This window comes from Sphaerulina musiva, assembly GCF_000320565.1.
Source record: "Sphaerulina musiva SO2202 unplaced genomic scaffold SEPMUscaffold_11, whole genome shotgun sequence".
Taxonomy (NCBI): Eukaryota; Fungi; Ascomycota; class Dothideomycetes; order Mycosphaerellales; family Mycosphaerellaceae; genus Sphaerulina; species Sphaerulina musiva.
Window position 1 is genome coordinate 799,015 of NW_016017393.1, and position 22,775 is coordinate 821,789.

At 51.6% G+C, this 22,775-nt stretch overlaps 7 protein-coding genes across 7 annotated transcripts in view; 4 read left to right on the forward strand and 3 right to left on the reverse strand.

The window, feature by feature from the left end:
- SEPMUDRAFT_52509 (MFS general substrate transporter) overlaps window positions 1–893 on the forward strand; it is a gene marked incomplete at both ends in the record, with an annotated part of 1,851 nt that extends 958 nt beyond the window's left edge. The window contains one exon of the mRNA XM_016909231.1: window positions 65–893. Within this exon, the coding sequence (XP_016757044.1) occupies window positions 65–893 (829 nt within the window). The remainder of the gene's footprint in view (window positions 1–64) is intronic.
- Window positions 894–4,297: 3,404 nt separating this feature from the next.
- Window positions 4,298–6,189, forward strand: SEPMUDRAFT_151820 (uncharacterized protein). Its single transcript, XM_016907066.1, has 2 exons — window positions 4,298–5,647; window positions 5,720–6,189. The coding sequence occupies exons 1-2, from the start codon at window positions 4,930–4,932 to the stop codon at window positions 5,830–5,832; spliced, it is 831 nt and encodes a 276-aa protein (XP_016757045.1). The 5' UTR covers window positions 4,298–4,929; the 3' UTR covers window positions 5,833–6,189.
- Window positions 6,190–7,807: 1,618 nt separating this feature from the next.
- On the reverse strand, window positions 7,808–9,171 carry SEPMUDRAFT_128501 (nucleolar essential protein 1). Its single transcript, XM_016902217.1, has 2 exons — window positions 8,747–9,171; window positions 7,808–8,681 (listed from the first exon to the last, which is right to left on the reverse strand). Exons 1-2 carry the CDS (start codon window positions 9,038–9,040, stop codon window positions 8,205–8,207), a joined length of 771 nt encoding a protein of 256 aa, XP_016757046.1. The 5' UTR covers window positions 9,041–9,171; the 3' UTR covers window positions 7,808–8,204.
- A 1,731-nt stretch (window positions 9,172–10,902) lies between these two features.
- Window positions 10,903–14,706, reverse strand: SEPMUDRAFT_151825 (uncharacterized protein). Its single transcript, XM_016907067.1, has 6 exons — window positions 13,819–14,706; window positions 13,400–13,643; window positions 13,122–13,345; window positions 12,776–13,067; window positions 12,633–12,721; window positions 10,903–12,528 (listed from the first exon to the last, which is right to left on the reverse strand). The coding sequence occupies exons 1-6, from the start codon at window positions 13,933–13,935 to the stop codon at window positions 12,016–12,018; spliced, it is 1,479 nt and encodes a 492-aa protein (XP_016757047.1). The 5' UTR covers window positions 13,936–14,706; the 3' UTR covers window positions 10,903–12,015.
- Window positions 11,575–11,979, reverse strand: SEPMUDRAFT_120822 (uncharacterized protein; the record flags this gene model as incomplete). The annotated part of the gene is made up of 1 exon (XM_016901636.1): window positions 11,575–11,979. The coding sequence occupies one exon, from the start codon at window positions 11,977–11,979 to the stop codon at window positions 11,575–11,577; it is 405 nt and encodes a 134-aa protein (XP_016757048.1).
- A 1,309-nt stretch (window positions 14,707–16,015) lies between the features above and the next one.
- SEPMUDRAFT_151826 (uncharacterized protein) lies at window positions 16,016–18,046 on the forward strand. The gene has a single exon (XM_016907068.1). It carries the CDS (start codon window positions 16,310–16,312, stop codon window positions 17,537–17,539), a length of 1,230 nt encoding a protein of 409 aa, XP_016757049.1. The 5' UTR covers window positions 16,016–16,309; the 3' UTR covers window positions 17,540–18,046.
- Window positions 18,047–20,351: 2,305 nt separating this feature from the next.
- Window positions 20,352–22,294, forward strand: SEPMUDRAFT_151827 (2-epi-5-epi-valiolone synthase). Its single transcript, XM_016907069.1, has 3 exons — window positions 20,352–20,911; window positions 20,970–21,457; window positions 21,520–22,294. Exons 1-3 carry the CDS (start codon window positions 20,582–20,584, stop codon window positions 22,193–22,195), a joined length of 1,494 nt encoding a protein of 497 aa, XP_016757050.1. The 5' UTR covers window positions 20,352–20,581; the 3' UTR covers window positions 22,196–22,294.
- The last annotated feature ends 481 nt before the right edge of the window (window positions 22,295–22,775 follow it).

Genomic DNA, 22,775 nt, shown 5'->3' on the forward strand with positions numbered 1-22,775 from the left:
TTTTTTTTTTTTTTTTTTTTTTTTTTTTTTTTTATTTTTTTCTTTTTCTAACTCTCTCTTCCAGATATGCAAACCTAGCAGCATGGCAATGGCTCTTCATCATCCAAGGCGCAGCAACCGGCCTCGTCGCCCTGGGAGCAGCCTTCATCCTCCCGGACGACCCCCTCGTAACCCGCTGGCTCACACCCGAAGAGCGTCTTCTCGCCAACAGCCGCGTGCAAGGCGACCAAGTCGGAGCCAAAAAACTCAACGTCTCGGTATGGAAAGGTTTAAAAACGGCAGCTTCGGATCCCAAATTGTGGCTCTTCGCTTTCATGCAACACATGCATTTGGCCGCAAACGGATTCAAAAATTTCTTCCCGACTGCCGTCAAGACGTTGGGGTTTAATCGGACGATTACGCTGGTGTTGACTTGTCCTCCGTATTTGATTGCGGGGTTTTTGTCGATTGCGTATTCGTACAGTTCGGGAAAATTCAACGAACGTACGTGGCATATTACGGTAGCCAAATCGATAGCGATTTTCGGCTTTGTGCTCTGTGCTGCGACGCTGAATACTGGAGTGCGATATTTCGGGATGATTGTCTTTTCCATTGGTACTTACGCGGTCAATTCGATCATTTTGGGATGGGTGAGCGCGACGTGTGGACAGACTAAGGAAAAAAAGGCTTCTTCGTTGGCGATTGTTAATACTATTGCTAATGCTTCGTTTGTCTGGACACCTTACCTCTGGCCGGAATATGATGAGCCGCGATATGCGATTGCTATGGGTGCTTCGGCGGGTTTCTCGTTGTTGTGCGCTTCTGCGGCGTGGGTGATGCGGGTTTGGTTGCAGAGGACTAACCGCAAGATTAGGCAGAGTAACGATGAGTCGATTCTGGCTTTCGCGTACTGAGTGAGCGAGCTGTGGTACAGTCAGTACGAGCAACGATATATATGATGACAATGATGATGATGGATGAGAGGAGCAAGGGGACTTGTTTCCCATCTGCGGAGGCAGCTCAGGTTATGTTTTACCTATAATCACCAGGCCATGTTCATCTACCACCAGTGTCATCATCAGCATTCATGTTCTCGTGCGATTCAGCCAGAAAGGAAAGACACAATGATACCGCCTAGGCAAAGTGCTGTACCGTGCCGACACCTACATGATGCAGTTGGAGCGCGCCCCTAAGTTGGGTCATGTGTTGTAGGTCTGCTGTTCAATTGGAGACGACACGCCCTCTCGCTTCCCACGTTCACATCGTCTCCGCACAACAAATTGCCGACCAACTGTAAAGAATCGATCATGCTGTCTGCACAGCGTTTTTTTTTTCTTTTTTCGTCGTCGTCGACATCCCCAGGATATTCCGCCCTCAAATAGAACATGTCTGTCTGATAGCTGGTCTAGGAACCCTTCTGTCAAGGCCAGTCCAAACGCTGATAACGTCCTCGTTCATCGTCGTCTTCACACACTCTCTCTATAGACGGCTTAGCGCGCATAATCTCGATTTCACTCTCCTCGCGACGAGGCTAGTCTCCATTGGCCCTGCCGTGCAAACGTGAGCAATAATCTCTCTCTCTCGAGGGAGATGCGTATGTAAGGTAATCGAGAGGTGCATGTCTGCATGTCTGTATGCGTGTAAGAAAGAAAGAAAAGGAGAAAAAAGAAAAAGAAACCAGCCCATAAACTTATACCGTGCCACTCAGTCTTTTTATCCAGAGAGACATCTAAACTTCTCGATCGAAAAAAACAAAAGCTCTTTTCCACGTTTATTATTATCCCTTCCCTCCTCTTCCATCCCCGAGGCGTTTGGTGGGTGGATAGGTGGATGAGTACCTCAAGGTAACGTGTGTGTTTCAGATACACTTTTCGCCAGAAATAGCAAGCAAGCAAGCAGCAAAACGTGCCAACTTTGTCTCTCTCGATAAGAAAAAAAGCTTCTGGCGAGGGTAAAACGGGCGGCGTGGTACTGGTGGTGACTGACAGGCTGCGGGAAAGCTTCTGGAGGGTTTCATCATATATGGAAGGAAATGCATATGCGTATGTATGCAAGAGAGCACGATTTCTCGAACAAATGTAGGGCTTTAAACGGGTTTCTTCGGGTGTGTAAGAGGAAAGGATATGAGCTTGCTGCTGCTGCTGCTGCTGGAGTAAATTCCCGAAAGAGGGAGGTAAGCTGAAACTTGTTACCTCTGGAAGACGATGGGCGTGGATGTCTTTGGGGAAGAGGAGAGTGTGTAGGTTAGGTAGTCAGTCGGAGGAGGAATCAAAAGGTGATGATCGGGTTGAAGGCTGGGGCTGTGGTGGAAGATGTCGCGCCTCATTGTATTCGGTGGCTCTGGCTCGAACTCTGGCTCAGACTCAGGCTCAGACTCAGCCTCATGCTCAGGCTCAGGCTCAGGCTCAGGGTCCGCGTGGCACCGGGCTCAGGCAAGGCACTCCAGTCTCCAGGTACAAAAAAGGCAACGCAGTCGAGAATGCGAGATTGATGATGAAGAATTGAAAATGATGATGAGAGGCCGTTTCTCACACGAGTTTTTTTTCGCCCATGGCTAGTCGAGTGCAATTTACAAACGCCGAAATGGCACGAGTATAAAATACTACAATAAGTTTAAAAAAAAAAATGCTCCGTGCATGCGGCTCCCGAGATTGTGTAGAGTAGATACCGTAAAAAGGTAGACCGTCCAAACAAGGACCCCGAACCAACGTTCCGAAAACGATGGCTACTGTTGGTCGAAGAAGGTCATCAAAAGGAAGGTCAGGTAAGGTAAGGTAAGGTTATCAATCATATCGTATTGAAGAGAAAAAACGCAAAAGGCAGATTGGAAGCATTTGCCATACCCTGGTTCCATCATCCATTTTCTCCATATTTTTGCCACTCTGTGCATTTTTTTCATTCAAATCAAACCATGACTGGGAATATTCATGTGCGATGGCCCGCTGCAACGCTGGGCGGTGAGATAGGAGAGAGCATATGATGATGGGCTAGGGCTTCGTTTAGCAATGACCATGAGGATAACATGTCATTGTCAACTGCCGTGACGATCTATGTAGTAAATGACTACCCGAAGGATGGAGGCTGGAGGTAATATCATCAATCATCAATCATTTTGGATACATTTACCGCGATTCGCGAAGCGCTCAATCATCACCAACCACCCTGGACGGTGGATGCGGATGCGTAGTTTTAGCCTGTCATTATCAATCATAAAATCATGACTCTCAATGTTCTCCGTTGCAACAGACACCCTGACGAGAGAGGGCACTAATTACTCTCTGGACGTCATCTGCACAGTGTTGTGTTCTAAAGGTAGAATGTGATGAGTGTGATAGCGGAGGCGGCAGCGCTTGTCCTGTCCTCTCCTCTCCTGTCCTGTGTCATATCCCGTCTTGGCTGGTCTTTTCATAGGAGCTATGTCCTGTCCTCTATGTGTTTTGACTGTTTCGACTGTTTCCCTGCTCCTGTTCGGTCTTGTCCCATCTTGTCTTATGTGTTCCGGTGCATTTTTCTCTCCTGTTCACCTACCAGGCTACCTCCTATCCTGATCCGCCCCGCCCGGCGAAGCCCGCCGAATACGATGGGCAGTGTCCCGTCTTCCGGAGGGCTAGGGGGCTGCGCATCAGCTCCAATACCAACAAGCTTTCGAACACGACGATTGACGGTATAGACTTTGGGGGTGACGGGCGGTATCCTGGTCCCCCATCCCCCAAAGAAAAAAGAGAAAACAGAAAACAGAAGAAAAAAAAGGCACGAGCCGTCGGCCGCGATGGATCCGCTTTTGGTGATCGACAGACATGTGCCAATTGCCAAACGTCCCCAGACAACGAGCATGCCGGAAGCCAGTTCCAGTAGCTCCCTCTCCATGTCACCTCACTTGTCAGGCATTTCCCAACATCACTTTGCCCGCCAGATGCACTTTTTTGCCCTGGCCGTACCTTGCATGACCCGCGAAATGAGTCTCTCATATCGCATGGTGAAGGATCATTGTTGTTGTTATTGTGATCATGGCTTGTTTGTCTCTTCACATTCGGGCCTGATTGAAACTATTCCGCGGCGCTGTCTGCGCTCCGGCATCAAAGACCTACCCTACATTTCCCTGTCGTCTTCACGCCGAAGGGGCCGGGCAACAAGTCATGGCACGGAAGGGTGAGTCCGAGCACTCGTGGTTTCGTTTTGTCTGATGATAATGATGATGATTATTCGAGGCTTTCTAGCACCAGGCCGCACCATATGGACAATGGGTATGCATGATCATACTTACATATTGCTGATGCCGATACGAATGGTCCGCATGGGGGAGGAGGGGGGGGGGGACACCTGTCAGGAGATTCAAAGTTTCGACTTCGGCAGCATATTCGCCCGGCAGCACTCGATTCGATTCATTCATTCATTCTCTGCAAGGCCAAGAAATCATAATGTCGCCCAATGGGGCGACGTCGTATTGCCCTTCCAGGTAGAACCATCATTGCTGTTGGTACGAGATGATATGCTATGGGTCGGGACGTGGGCCATGACGATGACGGCACCGAACACCCGATCGGTGAGGTACAGTATTGTTCGCCCCAGCCATGTCATGTACCTTTGGTGGTGGTGGTGGACCAGTAAGAATGCGAGGGAAAGACACACACACCTCGAAGCGAGGAGTGTTGCGGTAGACTCAGCTGTATAGCTGGTATACTTCCCGTTCGGGCATCGCTCTGGGGGAGAGAGAGTGTGTGTGAATGATACTTCCCAGACCACGAGTCTACCATACGCAACCTACTGGCAGTATGGCACCGACGGACGACGGGCACGGAGCTGCGCTGGAGAAGCACTGACCCGCACTCATCATAACGAAGGTTTGTGTACCTCAATCTCACAATCTGCACGCCGACAAGGAATCCGCCATCAACTGGGCCGGGGCTGGCTGCGTACACTCTCCCCACCAGAGTTCAATTGCGCTCTCGAATGAACAGGCCTCGTGAGGAAGACAATCTCCTTGGCACATACCCAGCCTCGTCCCTCGCAGAGGCAGATCAGTGGGAAGATGTCCTATATAAGACTGTCTCCTCTGCTCTTCACACTTTCTTCTCATCAGCAAACTGTCAATCGCCTCTTCGACCAACAGGTTCCTCCACATCCAACTCTTTACATTCGTTTAATAAACACACCACATTCGTTTTCGAACCCCCCCTCTCAGTCAAAATGAAGACCTCCACGATCTTGGCATTCATTGCCACTGCTGTCCTCTCCAACGCCACTCCTATCTCTGAGGAGAAGCGCGACTATGCTCCAGCTGGCTACGGTTCGAGCATGACCCCCCCACCACCAAGCAGCCCGGTGCCAAACTACCCACCACACGCCATCCCACCACCTCAGCCATGGTCGCCAACCTACCCACCAACTGTCGTCCCACCACCTGGTTCCCCAGTCTACCCACCACCACCATCTGGCCCCGTCCCACCACCTGGCCCACCCAAGTTCCCCCCAACTGGTTACCAGCCAGGCTACGTCGGCCCACCAAAGGTCCAGCCTCCTACCGACGAGCCAACCGACGACCCATCCTCGACTCCTGGCTCGTGCTCCGTCGAGCAGACCAACGCCTGCTGCAACGGTGAATCCACCAGCGTCGGCACTGGCCTCCTTGGACCTCTCCTCGGTGGTAACTGCTCGCCTCTGGCTGAAAGTAAGTCCCCATTGATTGCGCAACCCCGTCATTCTCAGTGAGCTTGTATCTGACTTGGCTTTCCCCTCACAGTTGGTGGCGAGTGTGGTAGCGCCAACGTTGCCTGCTGCCCTACGACAACCACTGGCGGCGATGGCCTCACCCTCATCTCCATTGGCTCCATCTGCCAATTGGTTGCCTTGTAAGCAAGCAACCAGTTTTAATTCACCTGGACATGGCTTTGCCCCCATACTACTCTTCAGGGGGGCGGTTAATGAGAGACACGGTGGTGGACGACTATTAGAGGTGCTGCCTGCTACGGGACCCCGAGGCGGACAGTTTTCATTTCTTGATCACGATCTGAGTTGGCAACACTATGGCACCGACTTGGTGAGCTAATACAGTCGGACATTTTATTATTGTAAACAACGGAGAGGCGCATTGTAATTAGTGACAGCTCGGTCTCGTTAATGAGCAGCGCAGTTTTGCACAGCATATGAGGGAACTTGTTTAAACCTATTTTCTTTTTTCCTTTGTCTGCATTGTTCTGAATACGACTTTACTACTTCAACCCATCGGCCTCCCAGTACAGTCCCACGACCTGCTGGAGACCGATCCGCCTCGCCTCAATCCCTCCCCAAACCAACCCACCCACTGAGATTCCAACCTCTCCCCTTTCCCCCTTCCCTCTAAGCACATGTATGTACCAACATCACCAAAACTCCCCGATCGCGTCCACCAACCAACCAAACCAACCAACCAACAGTACCCAAGGTACCTACCTACACGCACAATTTCGTTTACCAAAGTCACCAACACAACACAACACCATGACGAGGACGAGGAAACACAAAAAATCACCAACCAAAAAAACCAACCAACACCAAAAAAAAACCAACAACAGGGCGAAAATTGAAATTTGATAAAAAAAAAGCTAAAGTTACTAAACCAACACTGAACAGGAAGGTATCTAGGTATTTGAAGATTTGAAGATTTGAGGGAATTAATTAATAGAGGAGTTGACCAACAGACCTCACCAACTCACGAGTCATGTACTGCATACATGTCTATGCCATGCACACTTACCTACCTACTGTATCTGTAGAGGTCTGTAGAGGTCTGTCTGCAGAAGGTAGAACCAGAACATACCATAACACAACATACCCGTCAATGTCATAACATCCCTTCCCTTCCCTTACTCAGGCTTACACTCCTTACAGTAGGTACAGTAAGTTAGGTTACCTAAGGTTAGGTTAAAGGTACTGTACCTACCTTAACATCCACATGTCAGGGGTAAAAGCAGGGTATAGACAAGGCGGGAAAGGCAGGGTAGAGCAGATCAAGGCAGGGTAGGGCAGAACAGAGCTAGGGGTTGGAGTTTTTCATTGCTTTTGATGCTTTCATAAGTCTATGGACTATGAGAGAGTATGTGACTATATTATTGAAAATATTTCCTAGAAAAAAAATGGAATACAGTTACAAGGTTAGGAAGTTGGTAGGTAGGTAGGTAGGTAGGTATCTTGATTTATATGGATGTATGTATGCATCAAGGAGATAGGTATGGAGGGAAAGGAAGAGGAAAGGAAGGAAGGAAGGAAGGAAGGAAAGAACCAAAATACGAAAAAAGTGTAGAAAACTAAACTGTTAGAAAAATAAAGTGCAAAAAGAAAATGCAAAAAGAAAATGGAAATGGACATGGAAAATGGAAATGGAATTGGAAATGGGATTGGAAATGGAAATGGAAATGGAAATGGAAAAAAAGAACTTGTATTAATCTATCAATATAGGTATCTAGGTATCCATCTTAGGTATCAATCCATCTAAGTCCGACTGTACGACTGGTACGACTGTCCAACACGATCCCACTGTCCGACTATCTATCGTGTTCGACTACTATATACGACTGTCGATGTCGATATCAATGAAAGGGAATGATATCGATGATACTGATACTGATACTGATAGCTAGGTACCTGCCTGGTGAGACCGTAAGAGAGAGGGAGAGAGGGAGATAGAAAAGAAAAGAAGAAAAACATAGGCGCTGTCTGCGTAAGGTAATAAGATACCTTCCTGCCTGAGAAGGCTGAGATCAAATTTCTTGGAAAAATGTCCTCATCGAAGAAAACAGATAATGTAGACAAGGTACCATGCATGAGAGACCGTACGCTGGCCAAAAGTGGTGTCCATATTTTCATTTTCCTTTGTTATCTATCATACAGTACATGCAATGGATCAGGACTACCTCCACCAGCATTTGTGTGTACCCAATTCGCTGTGGCTACCAGGTCATTCATTGTGAGGCACCCAATGTAGCCCCAAAGCTCATCCAAGGTCACCCGGGAGAATGTCGAAGAGAGAGAGAGAGAGTTGCCCGCGGTGATGTTGTGATCCACCGTACAGCCAAAACCCCCCACCAAACAGCCTTCCAGCACACTTGTCATGCTCACGATGTTGGTATCATGGCGATGGGTAGAAGCGGCGGAATCTCGATACTTGCCATGAGTGCGTCGTGCATGATTGCCTACTTCGTCTTGTACTCGCCCGTCGTGTCCGGTGCTGCGGTCGGCTCGATCCATCTCTAGATAATGTCCCAGCAATCCTCTGCAGCGTGACAGAACTTGCTGCAGGCCACACTGGCCGAAAGCGAGTAGTTGGAAATACTGATCGAGTCATCCTTGTACTCGTCGGCGAATGTATCATTGCCCTTCGCCATGGCACCAATGAAGATGCAGATGCTCTCGTTGGGCGCCAGGCCGCCAATGTAATCACGCACGCGCACCACCTCGGCATCGAACGAGAGCGTGACCTTGCGGCAATTGGGGGGAAGGTGATCGGTGATGGGATTCTTGATGACCTTGAGCAGCTTCTCCTGCGACGTCGTGCTCCTGATGGACAGCTTGTGCAACAGCTGCACCATGAGACCAGCAAATCGCTTAAAGGTACGCGGGATGCGCACCGTCGGTGAGACCTCGATCAGCACGCCTTTGGCGGTATGAATGTAGATCTGCAGCTTGCCAGCCTTGTTGACAGGCGAGTCGAGCAGAGTGAGTAGGCACTGATACCAGCCATTAATGTTGGATTAATGGGTTGGTAGCTTCACACACGTGTAGAGCGACATACCTGATGGGTGATGTCGGGGCGGGCATCGCTGATGTCGCGGTTCATCTTGCGCATGATGCCAATGTGCTCGTCGCTGTTGAGCAACGAGTACTTGTCATCTTTGGTGCCATTTCTGCCGCCGTGTGCAGCTTTGTATGTCTCGAGACTCGCGTTGGACAGCACGACGATGAGGCGCTTGGTGTCTTTATCGGACGAGGGTATGGGGTGCGCTTGCTCAGCGACGAGCCGCGGCAGCGCGGGAGGAGGCAAAGACTGCGTCTGCGGTCCTGTGGGGGTGGGCATCTGGTTAGCCATGCTACGGTGAGGAGCAGCGTCCTTGTTGAAAGGTGCGATGCGTCGATGCGGCGTCGATGCGCGAGTCGAAGGGTGCGGTGGCCGTCGTCAACCGAGTCGTCTGTTGCGAAGGAGAAGACGCTCGCTCGGTGATGGGAAGTGGGCGATGGAAGAGGATGGGAGATGGGAATATGGCGTGGAGGTTGTGGTGTGGGCGGTGCGGTGCGGTAGTTGAGATTGTTGGGAAAAAAACAAAGTGGAGGGTTTACAGCCCTCTCCTTCCTCCCCCTCCTCTCCCTACCGCAGACATACTTTCTTTTTCCCAATCAGGCGGCGCGGTGCTGACAGCCATCGAACCCCGAGGTGACCGATGCAAATCACCAATGTGCATGGATTGAGCTCTTGACCAGATTGGGGGGGAAGTACAAATTCGGACACCGCAAAGGGAAAGCAAACTCTACTCACTCAATCTTTTCGTGTCCCGCCCGGAAGAAGTTGAAGGCCGGCGTCCAATATACTCGGTGCTGGCGGAGGCGGAGGCGTCAAGCAGCGCTTGCTCCGCCTTGACTTCCGCCTTCATCTCCGCCTTGACGGGCGACGTCGGGTCGGTGTGAGCAATGCCAGGAACCATATCGGATGATGGCTGGCAGTCGTGAGGTAGAGGAGAGGGAAAATCAAGATTTCCACGGCTTCACGAGAGGAGGAGTGCTACCTGTACCTGACGAGGCAGAGCTGTTGCTATAGGCAATAATCGGGTTTGGCGCGGTGGCAGTGTCCCTGCTCGGAGGGCTGATGTTTATAGGCTGCTCGAGGTGCGAAATCGTCGGTTTCCCGGAAATACGCCCGCGGTACGATAGAATGGCGTTGGACTGTTGGTACGGAGAAGAGTTGAGAGAGAGAGAGAGAGAGACAGCTGGCGGATGTGATGATGGGCCCTTGCTGCTTTTTCAACGATTGTCCGAGAAATCATGTCGTCGAGACAGCTTCCATCCACCTTGCAGCAGCTATGTACAGGCCATGAGGTGCCAATGCCATTCATTATTCGGCGAAACGGGTGGGCCTACTTTGTTCGTCGCCCTCGTCGGTTTGTCCAACGATGCGGGGCCCTCCCGTCGATCCTCTATCCTCCACTTCATCCTAGGCTCAGCTCCTAGTGGTGCACGAATTTTTCTACGCAAAAAAAGTCTAATTGACTGCGGATCGCTCGTCCAATCCAGATGGCATGTCTAGAGTCTAGGTAGAACTTCATCAACACTGCGGAAGAGGTAGGTAGTAGGTAGTCTACCCCGGGTACCATATGTAGAGCTCAAAAGGAACAGCAAGCCATATCCATATTTCCCAACTACATGTAAGTTCTAGGTACTCACTCACGCTGAAGCCAAGCATGTCTTCACAGCTACATACCTGCCTACCTACCTTCCAGGTTACCTTACCTGGTATCAATCAATCAATGACTGCCCCCCAAAAAGATACCCACTTGACGTCAAGAATTTACGCGATGCGTTTGCATCAGGTCAGGTATGTACATGCAGGTAATGCACCTACCACCTGTCTACCTACCTACCTACCTCATCGGAGGCAGAGTCACTTGACAGAAAAAAGTATAATAAAGTGCTTTTCTGGAAGATATAAAAAAGATCTTCCATGTTCCCACCAGAACTGGCCCCACCCATCAGGAGGAGATTGATAGGCCGCAGCGACCAAATGTCAATATGAGTAAGGTAGGTAGCAATATATCTTCGTACCGCCTTCAAGTCTACCTTGGATTTCTACCTTACCTAGCCTCCTATAGGTATAGGGCGGGTCTGACAAAGTGGATGATGCAAACATGGTCATTGGGCGTGAGACCAAGCTCAGATGGAGTCAGGAAGGTCCCAGGTGCGATTTTCATCATTCATTTCGTGCTTCCTGGTATCTCGTGCATACAGCAGAGAAGAAGTTCCAGAAGCTGCAAAGGCTCCAAAGGGATCCCAAAGCGCGCTCTATCTACATGAACGGTACTGTAGTCCTTTGCTGTGCGGCAAAAAAGCAACCCATCTACACGCTGGCGAAATGTACCCAAAAACTTTCAGTTCATATAACAAGCCTCCCCTCGTGATCATGATTCCTGAGCCAACCAACGCCTGCGTGGGTGAGGCCCACTTTTGGGTTATCCTTCTTAATCATTTTTCGTGATATTGTCCTCTTCGTTTTAATTTTCGGGACTTTCATGCTTCAACAAACTCCCCAGCGCCTTCGCCATGCTATTTACGCGGAGTAAAGGAAAGCCTCGGAACATTCTCAAAGGATCCGCTCCGAGGGTCGCGTTACCGCCCTTTTTTTCGTTTCATTTCGTGTCGTGTCGTCATGCCCGGATAACGACGGTCAGCCTTGCGGCTCTTTTTGTCTATAATGTGCACTCGTAGAAGATAATTGCTGCAGAGATCGTGTCGTTGTCTGAACTCTCGACACTGTGGTCGGGCTTGGCCTCGACGCAGGGTAGAAAAGTCAGGTATATGCTGCGCGGTCCTGTGCGTGGCATGCGTGAAGGAAACTCATTTTGGCAGTGTGCCATGTCACGTATCCGCTTCATAGCCATCAGACCTGATCATCATGGTAATGTCCAGGTCGTTCTCTATCGAAGTGTGCACTTCGTGCTCGTTGAGACAACTTTCAAGTTCTGCTGCCTCCATAAAGGCAGACCCCTCGTGTAGGAACATGTCGTCCAGGGCATCTTGTTCATGGTCAAGCTTGAATGTGGAATCAAGCTTCTCTGGTTTCGTTGCGAAATTGAACGGCTCGCCGAGCCGTGGGCCAAATGTTGAAGAGACAGGCCTGGTCAGTGGGGTGGGAAGTCCCTTCAACGCGATTGGGGTTCGCGTTGTCGAACGAGGAAGGGTGCCAATCTTCTCGTCGAGTCTCCCATTTGTGGGACAAATACGTTTATCCAGTCTTTTCCTCGCAGCTCGCGCCTCGCTCATGATCGTGAAATCAATGGGCAAGGGGAGCTCTCCCTGCTACGCGAACTCGAACTGGAATGGTTTGAAACTTGAGTCCGATGCGTGGCAGCGAGGGCACTTGACAGGTCGGCCTTGGCTCTGGCTACTAACGAGAGCATCAGTGCAGGCGCCACATAGCGGACCCATGCAGCCTGAGCAGCCAAACATCTCATTGATATTGGCCGGCCGTCGACAAGCTGAGCAGTAGCTGGCATGTATGCCGCCGTCAGTCTTGTTTGCGTTAAACATTGGCGAGGATGTCGAGTCAATCGACGAAGGATTCATAATGTGAAATTGTGATCCAGAATCGGCGCTGTTGTGATGTGCGTGACTGTGACTAAGGTTACTGCTGAGGCTGCTATCCACAGAAGGGAAAGTCTGAAGATCGAGTCCAGTATGGTCTGGAGCCGGTGGCGTCAAGGCTCGGTTCAGTGGTGACGCTTGAAAGGACTGGAACTGCGATCCTAGAGCGAATGGCGGCAGCGAGGTGCGAGAATTCACTTGCGGCGATTGGTAGGGTGATGCAGGAACCTGCTCGACCAGATCAGTACCGATTATGACGCAACATACGCAGAGGAAGCTTTGCTGGAGCAAACGCTCCGGGGGTATGGCATGAACAATGTGTGTCCACGTACCGGCGTAAGATCGCGTGAGCCCTCCTCTTCTGTCGCCGAGGCTGCAGCCTCAATCAGATCTTCCCAACGACGGCCAGGATGAAGTTGGCCTGCAGCCAATGCATTAGCAAAGAAGGCCTTGGAGCCGCTCCGATTGTCCTTACCCAGCGCGTCCTTTGATCTCTTGCGTTCATGCTTGCTGATTCTGGCGCTGGTGAGGCTAGACTTTCGCGGCCTGCCTATGCCACCAGACCTAGACAGACTTCGTTGCAGAGGCGGAAGAGTGGTCGACCGGTCTGGCGGCGACCGTGCGAGATTACTGGGCAGCAAGCCCTGCTGGTCTTGCTGTGCACCCACGTTGTAGGACTGGTCATGCATGAAACCCGTGTCTTGCAGAGCGGGATCCACATGCATTTGATTGTTCTTGTAGTCATGGTTGGCGTCGTTGAAGTAATTCTGAAGAACATCGGCCTCAGTAACAGGCGAGTCAGCAAGGACAGGGAAATTCACCTGCATGTTGTTGTTCTCTCCCCAGCCCGAGTCTGAGTCTGGCCGGTGGTAGTGCAACTGCGCCAGTGCGGCGGCAGCAGACGCGGCCGGAATGAGCGACCCTCGGCGATACTCGTCAGACGAGCGCTGCTCGGCCTGCATACCATTGTACAGCGCGAGCGCATGAGGGTCGTCGTTCGTATAGTAGCCGCCATCATGCTGGTCGACGAGAGAGTGATGGTATCCTTCCAAGGATGAGCCTAGCCCGCGCGAGTCAAAGTGGAAGGCGGGTGACAGACCTGACAGATCCGAGTGCTGTTGTATCTGAGTGTTGTTATTGTTGTTGTTATTGTTGTTATTGCTGTGCGACGAGTGACTATGGCTGTGGTGGTGATTGGCGTGGTTGGGATCTACGGCGGGTCGTTCGTGAGGTGGGGAGGTGATCATCAACTCGAAAGACTCCTTCGTGGCAGGCAGCTTCGGGATGTAGTACTCGGGGTGGGCGCGGCGGATGTGCTCTTGCATCGAGCGGTACTTCTTCTCCTGTGCGGCGCCGTGGTGTCAGTATGCCATACGGTACGCATTGAGGTTTCGCCATGGCCCGACGGCGACGTGGTGGGAGTTCGAAGGGAGGGGCCATGTGTCGCCGTCGTCGCTGCCACCATTGAAGGTGGTGGTGGTGGTGGTGGAGGACGAGGGAGGAGGGAGTGCTACTTACGCCGAGACATCGCTTCCGACACGCGGACGAGTCCTGGTTGCGCAGCGGACACACCACTTCATTCTCACCAGTGGCCGAGACGGCGAACTGAGAGGTGAGATGAGTTCGAGGAGGCATTGTAATGCGGGCACCCTGGCACTGAATCTGGCTGGTCGACGAGCTGAAGCTGTCGTGAGCTCACTGAACAAGCTATGTGAGGTAGCTGTCGGGTCCGCTCCCTCACACGTCCAGTCCCGAGGTCGTCCTTGGCCGCGCTGCTGCTCAATATTCTAGCTGTATCAGGAATAGAGACGGTGCTCCGAGCTTTCGAGAGCTTGGGGTAGGGGAGGGGAGGTAGGGAAGGAGGGCAGGCGGGCGGGCGTCAGGTAGGTAGGTAGGTAGGTAGGTAGGTACGGTAGGTACGGTAGGTACGGTAGGTACGGTGGGTAGACGCGCGCTTTCCTTCGGTCGTAGCGACAGAGCAGAAGCAGGTGCAAGCAAGCAAGCAGACAGGCACGCAGGCAGGCAGGCACGCACTGGAGGTACGCAGTAAGAGGTAGCTCGAGCACACCCTTCCGCGTTGCTGTCCTGGCTAGTATGTAGCAACAGAGAGAGAGTGCCTGCTTGCGGCTCACTGACTGCAGTGCGCACTCGCTCACTCACTCACTGCCGCACGGAGATTCTCAGCGCAGGCAGTGGGCAGTGGGCAGTGGGCAGCGCAAAGCTACAGAAGAGCTTCGATGATGAATGCGGTTTCAGAGCTTCGCGGATCGAGGCCCAAAAGGCAGGCAGGCAGGTCACAGGTGACAGGTGCAAGGTCCTGGTCGTGGTCGGAAGCTGTGGTTGTGGAGCTTGATATCAATAGGTCTCTCTCTCTCTGTGTGGGCTCTCTCTGTCTGACTCTCTTCACGGCCGTGGTCTCTCGTGGTGTGAGGGGATGCAAACAGAGCTTTTTCGGTAGGCTCGATAATTAGCTGCGGGTGGGCTGCTCGTGCGTGGATTATTGTGTGAGGGGCAGCTCAGACTCGCGATAGAAGAGGGGGGGAAGCGGGAAGAAGAAGCGAATCACCCGTCGTCCAATGGTGCTAGTTCTAATCCGGGTAAAGCCGAGCGTGTGGACAAAGAGAGGTGGTTGGTCGGCATCAATTCATCAACGACGCTCAGGTCATCAACAATGCCGACAGCACTGCGCGCGCTGCACGGTAATACGGTTGAGCGCCGACCTGCGGCAAAGAATTCGTCGCTATCGCGCCGACCTCGCTGTGTTGAAAAACACTTGCACCTACCGACCTACCCTCCTGCGCGCAAAGGCAGAAAGGATTGCGCACGCAAGCAGGCGGCGCCGGAACCTTGCAGAAAGGATGGGCCAGACATGATCAGAAGCCAAATCGCTGAGAATCGAGACTCGAATTCCCGATTGCGGCTATCCGCCGTCGAGCCTGTGCAGAATAGAGGTACTGAGTATACAGTGAGAATGGCGAGGAATCGATGAGTCTGATGAATTCGCAATGATGATGATAATGATGATGATGAAGGCGATGTTGGTGATGATAACGAGATGATGATGGTGATGGCGATGATGATGTTATCGAAATGACAACGATGCGAAAGAAAGCCCCCGCTGGCCAGTCTGCATGTCAATTTATGTACATGTATTAATCATGACTGGCTTTCACAGTTTCACACCTGATGGACCATTGGATCCTCCTTTCCCGCCACGACCGTTCAGAGCCACTGAGGGGCGCAAATGCATGTGCTAGATGACTAATATATTTTGTACCTGAATTGGAACACAACCTGAAAGTCGCATGATCCAATCTTGACGGGAATCAAGTGATGCTTTGTCTACATTTACATAGATAATCTTATGTATTGCGCTGATGTGGGTATTTTGAGGCCTTAGGTATGGACGCACAGGTGAACTACATGTATCTAGGTACATGTATGGTAGAAGTGGTACAAAGTACAGTGTAGGTGCAGGTTTCCTGCCTGAGGCACTAACAGAGGGCCCGTTCTCAGCTTCCCCGAGAATGCTCCGCTTACAGTTCCCCCTCCAGGGCCTCCACGCGATTCGACTTCGTTCTTCGGCTGGACATGCATGTCTCCATCCTCCACGCCTCATCTTGCCTTCCACAGCGGCATAGCCAACTGACACTCACTGCCAAGCTCACCGTCCTGCATTGTCTCCGCCGCTCCGGATGACTACTGGGGTCGACGATGGAAGCATCTACCATCTGGAGGTCACCAGGTTGGAGAAGCAGCCTCGTCAGCTGCGCTTCTTCTACCTTTCGCGCTGTTGCGATTCAACCTCCGCAACAGCATCTTCAGGTTTGACTGGCCCCGTTACAGACATCAGAGTTGACGACGTCGCCGGCGATGTGCATTCCTGCTAATCAATGATCATGCTGCCATACCTTCCGCCCTGACGACTCCAGTAAGATGACCAGCAAGATCGGACACCATAGCCTCCATTCTTGACGACATACTCTACGATAGCCAGTCGGACGGCGGCATGTCGTTGACCGTCCACCAGCTGAATGCCGACAGTTGCTTTCTCCTAACCTTCAGGCCATCATGTGCGGCCCAAACGCTCGAGGGCAAGTTTCCGGGGAGTTTCAGTATTCTCGTCGATCCATGGCTCGACGGCGCGAGCTCAGTCTTCCACCCCAAGTTCGCAACAACATATCACAGCGAGCCATCCGCCATCCGATCACTGCGGGAGTTGAAAGACGAGATCGATGTAGTTGTGATCAGCCAGGACAAGCCAGATCACTGCCATCGAGAAACGCTGTGCTCGTTGGACAAGAGTACGAAGACGAAGATCTTCGCAACACCAAAGGCCGCGTTCAAAATCCGCGACTGGAAGCACTTTGACGATCCTAGCATAATAGAGGAGATACCTACATACTGCACTTCCAAAGGGGCTGCTGCGTTCGTCCGTATTCCCATCGAGCCGCACCCTCCCTCTACGGCTGTGGGCGAGATCACAATAACGAATGTCACTACCAAGGGCGACTTGGCGCGTTTACACAATGCCATTGGCATCACCTACCGTCCCCCTGGTACAGCGCTCACCACAGTCGAGGATAATGCCATCAAGATAGGTGATCTCTCTATGTCGGCTCATTCTGGCACAACTAAAACATCGTCCAAGACCATTCGTAAGAAGCCATCCATCAGCAGTCACTTTGGCATATCAAAGAGAATTTCTTTGCGTTCGCTGTCCTTGCCAACCAGCGCGAACCCCGCGTCGAACACCATCGATGCCCGCCATCCGGCAAGCACCAGCTTCAATAACAAGCCTCACGCGCCGGGCTCTCCCACACAGCAGCAACCCGCCGAAGCCGTACTTTCAGTCCTCTACACCCCTCACGGAATCGACTTCGCCAACCTCCGTTCGTATATCGTCCACCACCTCGCACCGTTGCCGGGCGCTGTTCCGATCACCGCGCTGTTTCACGCGTTCAACGTGGAAGCCAATCCCAAGATTCTTGGTGGTCTGATCAGTGGTGGTGCACCTGGCGGCATCAATATTGTAAGAGAGGTCGATACGAAGTATTGGATATCCGCACACGACGAAATCAAAAAGAATGAAGGATGGGCAACGAAGTTCATGAGTAGTACAGTGTATGGAGTGGAAGAGGTGACTAGATTGTTGAGGGAGACTGAGGGTATCTCAAGCATGCGGGGCAAAAGCACCATTGTCGAGGCGCTTGGAAATGGAGGAATCAAGACATTCTGAGATGGGTGGACTTGCACGGCTTTTACAATATGCACTTGATCCCGGGACGGATGGTGTGGCGTCCATCCACGAGAGGGCTGGGAAAGAGGCTATGGTTCAATAGATGGACCGGTGTTGCGAGAGGGAAAACAAGGGAACTCGTCCGGACTGTCTGCTGCCATGTCAGTCTGAGGATATGGCTTGCACAAAGCGCCGTTTCGGCTGCAGTAGCAAGCGACCTCAGAACCATCGTTGTGTTTTGGATGCTCGTCAGTGCTCGCAAGCTGCAGCCCGAATCCTGAGTCAATATGGCTCCGAGCTACCGTGATATGGAATCGTGACCCATTTTGTCGCGTACATGTATATGCGGGATTGTTTACATGCTTGTGATAGTAAAGCGAGCCTGATTGTACGTTGTCATTGACAATCGACGGCGGAGCGATCAAACGAAGGAGACGTCGGCCTGGGATATACGTATTTTTGGCTGTAGGATGTGTTAGTGTATAGGTACATGTAGGTCTGTAAGAGAAGCATCTCGTGAAGCTCCTGTGCCACTGGCCACCTGCTCGACTGAGGCATGTGCGTACCTGTGAAATTTGTATCACGATCTCGGTTCAGAGACAGCGGAAGGGTGCCATCTGCTGTACATGTGTAGAGGGTATGACGGTATGACCATCATGTTTGAAATGTGGGTGTTTTAGGGAATGTGCTAATTGATATATTCTCTTACCACCATGCACCATCTCCATATTTCGGGTTCAAACTTTTCAAGCAATGCTGTACCACCGAGAACTTCCTTTCATCGTTTTAAGAACGCTGGTATACAGTCGTCGTACATTGTTGACTGACCCTAAGCGAACCCTTGCCGTGTGTAGCATTGTTTGTTACGGTCAATATTGATACAACAGTAAACACGACGCACGTGCGTCGTGAAGCCATTTCCTACTCTCCTCTACATGGACCTAGAGTCCTTCACAACATGGAGTCTACATAGCATGACGGCTCTCACACCACATACCCACAGCAATATTCGCAGAGGATCCGCACTCCGGCCACGCGCCCGTGGATTCTCGCACGTTGCACGCCCTCAATTTGTCGCGACAGCGATCACGTCGGACGTCGGGTGAGAAATGGTGTGCTGATTGCCTGCACAGTGCTCACCGCTCAAGATACCAAAACATTTCAGACCCAGCGGACAGATGGACGTGTCCTACCACCACCCACTCCTACGGACCGGGCTGCCTGCTCCGCGTCGTGTGGTGTAGAGGATGCGGACCACACGAGGCCCACTTCTCGCGATGATGCACTTTTCTCCACACGCGCCTACGACACCGCCATAGCAGATGTCTGCACTTGGCAAGACCTACCATTTCGCGTGACTACAGGGAAAAAAGACCATTTGCGCCGCAGGAGAAGCTGGAATTCGTGCCCGATATGGGCAGCGTGGCAGCCCGACAAGCGAAGTCTATGCCCAGGCCGGGTCCGCGAGACTATGGTCGTCGAAGTCTGTATACACCCCATCTCGTCGGAGGGCATCTCGCGATCTGGAGTTGTGCAATATCAGCACCGCAGCATCTCGCAATACTTGTTCGGTGTCGCACCTCGCAGAGTTGCAGCGTCTCAGACCACGGGTTGACAGACCAGATCGACTACGTGCTTGAACTTTCACGATCTAATTCAGTATCAGTAGGTATCTTGTCGTGTTCAAGTGAACATGCCATGGCAGCGTGGAAAGATGTTGCCGCCACCCATGTGTGCCAAAACCCATCCCCACCTGACCAAGCTCTAACATTAAGCCGCGTCCAGAGGTATTTAATCGAAGTCTGTCCAAGGTGCACAGTCCTGTTCGGATAGTGCTCGACCACTCACTATGGCGCAGCTCAGGCCGTGGCGGGGGCACATGCTTTGAAGAACTATCACCTGGAAGTAGATGTTCCCGAGAGAGCAGTCGAATGCCGGTCTAGTGGCTGCTAGTAATTATTCCTGCAGACGAGAATTCGCCATGCCAGGGAAAACTAGCCAAGACTTCGCAGCTGGTTGCCTATGCACTCCAAGCAAAACCCACACCAGCCTCCACGGGCTTCGACATGAATATTCATGATGCTACTATGATGCCGAGGGGAGTATCCGCTATATGCCAACTATCGCCGTCTGTGAATGAAGCCACACGAAATCAATTGCGTCACCACAGGATCCACACATGTGAAGCGACCACTAGCCGGAACATTCCACTCCGAGTCCATTGATAATCACAATATCATGGGGCTATAGAGACAAGTAGGGAGAGGCACGGGCGAATGTGCAACTTTCAGTGTGTTTTGTCTTCAATGGACAGATGCACAAGGATCATCGTGCGGTGATTCGGTGAAATGCTGTGAAGATACTGGACTTCTCCGAGCAGAGCACAGACATATCGCAACTTCTCGGTACGCTAAGATCTTGCAGAATTACACTAGAACTATCTACGATATAGATCGGGAATGCCTACGCCTCTCATACGCGATGGCACGGCGGGACAGAGAGCTCACCCGCACGTGTCGACACTCGTAGCGCGTCAAGCCGGCTCGCTAACCCACAACACGTCCTCCGTGTCAGCCATTGGCGACACTTTCAACGACATCACCACTTATCCCAATGGTACCGCCATTCCACTTCGAGCCGTATTGGACTTGTTTCCTTGCGCTCACACTGGCTGAGACGGGAGTGCTTCATGGTCGTTTACCTGCAGCTAGGAATGTACTTGCACCGGCTCCGCTTAGGCCTTCCGGGCGTGACGCGACGGACCTGCATTGATCTACTGTTGATGAAGCAGCTTTTTCGTCCAGCTACAGGATTCTATTAGTCCTTACCGACACAACTTATATGGAGCACTCCGTTGCTGACGAGCCTTTAGCGGGAGTATGCGAGCCTTGCAGGGAGTATAAGAACACTTGCGGCCCTCGACCCTGTGTTTGTGCTTCCACCAGCATCTCCCATCCCTTTTTTGATAGAAAAAAAAAAGTCGAGCTCTTTCTTTAGCTCCTCAAATTCACTCACGCTTTCATTCGTGAGCTTACTACCAGAATGTCGGACCTCAAGGCTACTGTGGCGGAAACGTCCAATGGCTTCCATGTCGAGGGCTACGAGAAGATCGAATACGATTTTACTTTCATTGACAGCGTCTTTGACCCACGCAAGCCGGATCTTGCAAAGTGCTACGAACGATGGGGGCGAGCTCTCGCGGTCATGGACACCAACATCTTCAATGTCTACGGCGAGCAGATGCAGCGCTACTTCGATCACCACAAGATTGAGCTTCAGGTCCACAAGACCATGATTGGCGAGAAAGCCAAGAGCATCGACACCTTCTTGAGCATTGTCGACTCGATGACCAAGTTCGGTATCTACAGAAAGGTGTGAAGATACAAACGTGTTGCGAGCAGGGTACAGAATACTGACGTCGTGGAACTAGGAGCCGGTCCTTGTCATTGGAGGTGGCTTGGTCACCGATGTTGCTGGATTCGCTTGTGCTGCATACCGTCGAAACACCAACTTCATCAGAATCCCGACCACTGTCATTGGCCTGATCGATGCGTCCGTATCGATCAAGGTCGCCGTGAACTACGGCAACTACAAGAACCGTCTGGGAGCATACCACGCGCCTATCCACACCTTTCTAGACTTCACCTTCCTCCGCACTTTGCCAGAGGCACAGATTCGGAACGGCTTTGCAGAGCTGATCAAGATCTCTTCTTGTGCACATCTGCCCACGTTCGACTTGCTGGACAAGTATGCTGAGCAGATTATCAAGACGGGCTTTGGTCGCTCTGATGATGCCACCGAGGAGGTCACCAAGGCCTGCGACGAGATCAACCGAGCAGGTATTCATGAGATGCTCAAGCTCGAGACACCAAACCTGCACGAGATTGGACTGGATCGTGTCATTGCTTACGGTCACACGTACGTTCGGGCTGATGTAATCTCTTCATGCAATCTCACCTATTGACTAACTCGTCTCACAGCTGGTCACCACTTCACGAGCTGGTCCCCGATGTACCACTTCGCCATGGCCACGCCATTTCCATCGATATGGCGTACTCGGCCACCCTCGCACACATGCGTGGTAACCTCCCCGACGGGGATTATAAGCGCCTGCTCGACCTTTTCTCTCGCGTCGGTCTCTCCATGGACCACGAGGACTTCAACGAGGACATACTCGACAAGGCTACCACTGCCATTCTGAAGACTCGCGATGGCAAGCTTCGAGCTGCCATTCCCAGCCCACTGGGAAGCTGTGTCTTTTTGAACGATGTGGAGCAGTCGGAGATGAATGAGGCACTACGAAAGCACAAGGAGATGTGCAAGACATACCCACGCAATGGACTGGGCATCGAGGCATTCGTCGACTCAAGTGACACGGGCTACACTTTGAACAACAAGGCAGTCGATGCGACGGCTGGTACCAATGGCCATGCCAACGGTTCCAGCGCAGGTCTCAAGAAGATCCATGTCATCAACGACGACACCAAGCAGGCCACCACCAACGGCAGCAATGGTCACGCCAATGGAAACGGCGTAGCTGTCAATGGCGTCAAGGCAGCGAAGAAAGCAGCTTCCGGACCAGAGGGCGTCGATGGTCTCCAGACCAACGGTGTTCAAAACGGAACCAACGGGCACCTTGTCAATGGCACAAGCTGAAAAGAAAAAATTATTGATATAGATAATGATAGATAAAGTTACAATAAATACGTCTTGGGACCGTGGGACGTGCCTAGGTTGCCAAGCTTGATATGAAGACCTCGGCAGTTGTGTCTATTTTTCTTTTCTTTTCCTCTTCCTTTTTCTGGTACTGTATGTATGCTCCTTATCAACACGATCATCTCCCGAGGAACAACAACAATACCTCAGGAGAGCTATGACTCCACCAGAAAGGTTAAGGTAATCTTTTCAGTCCCGAGATCCAGTTAAAATGTCACAATGGCTAGCAACAAAAACTTGATGGAACTGTGGAACCATGGAATCGGCTCCGAGGGATGCACAAACATGGTTTTTTTTCTTTTCGTCTTCTGTCTTGTGAATCGTTCACGTCATCGTGAGTCTTTGATGTGTTGAATGTGCACCTAAAAATGTAGGCACAGGCGGGACAGATTTACATATTATGCAGGTCATAACATAATGAATGCGCTAATGCAAACCCAGACAGAAAGGAGAGAGAGAGAGAGAGAGAGAGAGAGAGAGAGAGAAGAGAGAGAGGAAGAAGAAGAAGAACTAAGAAAGT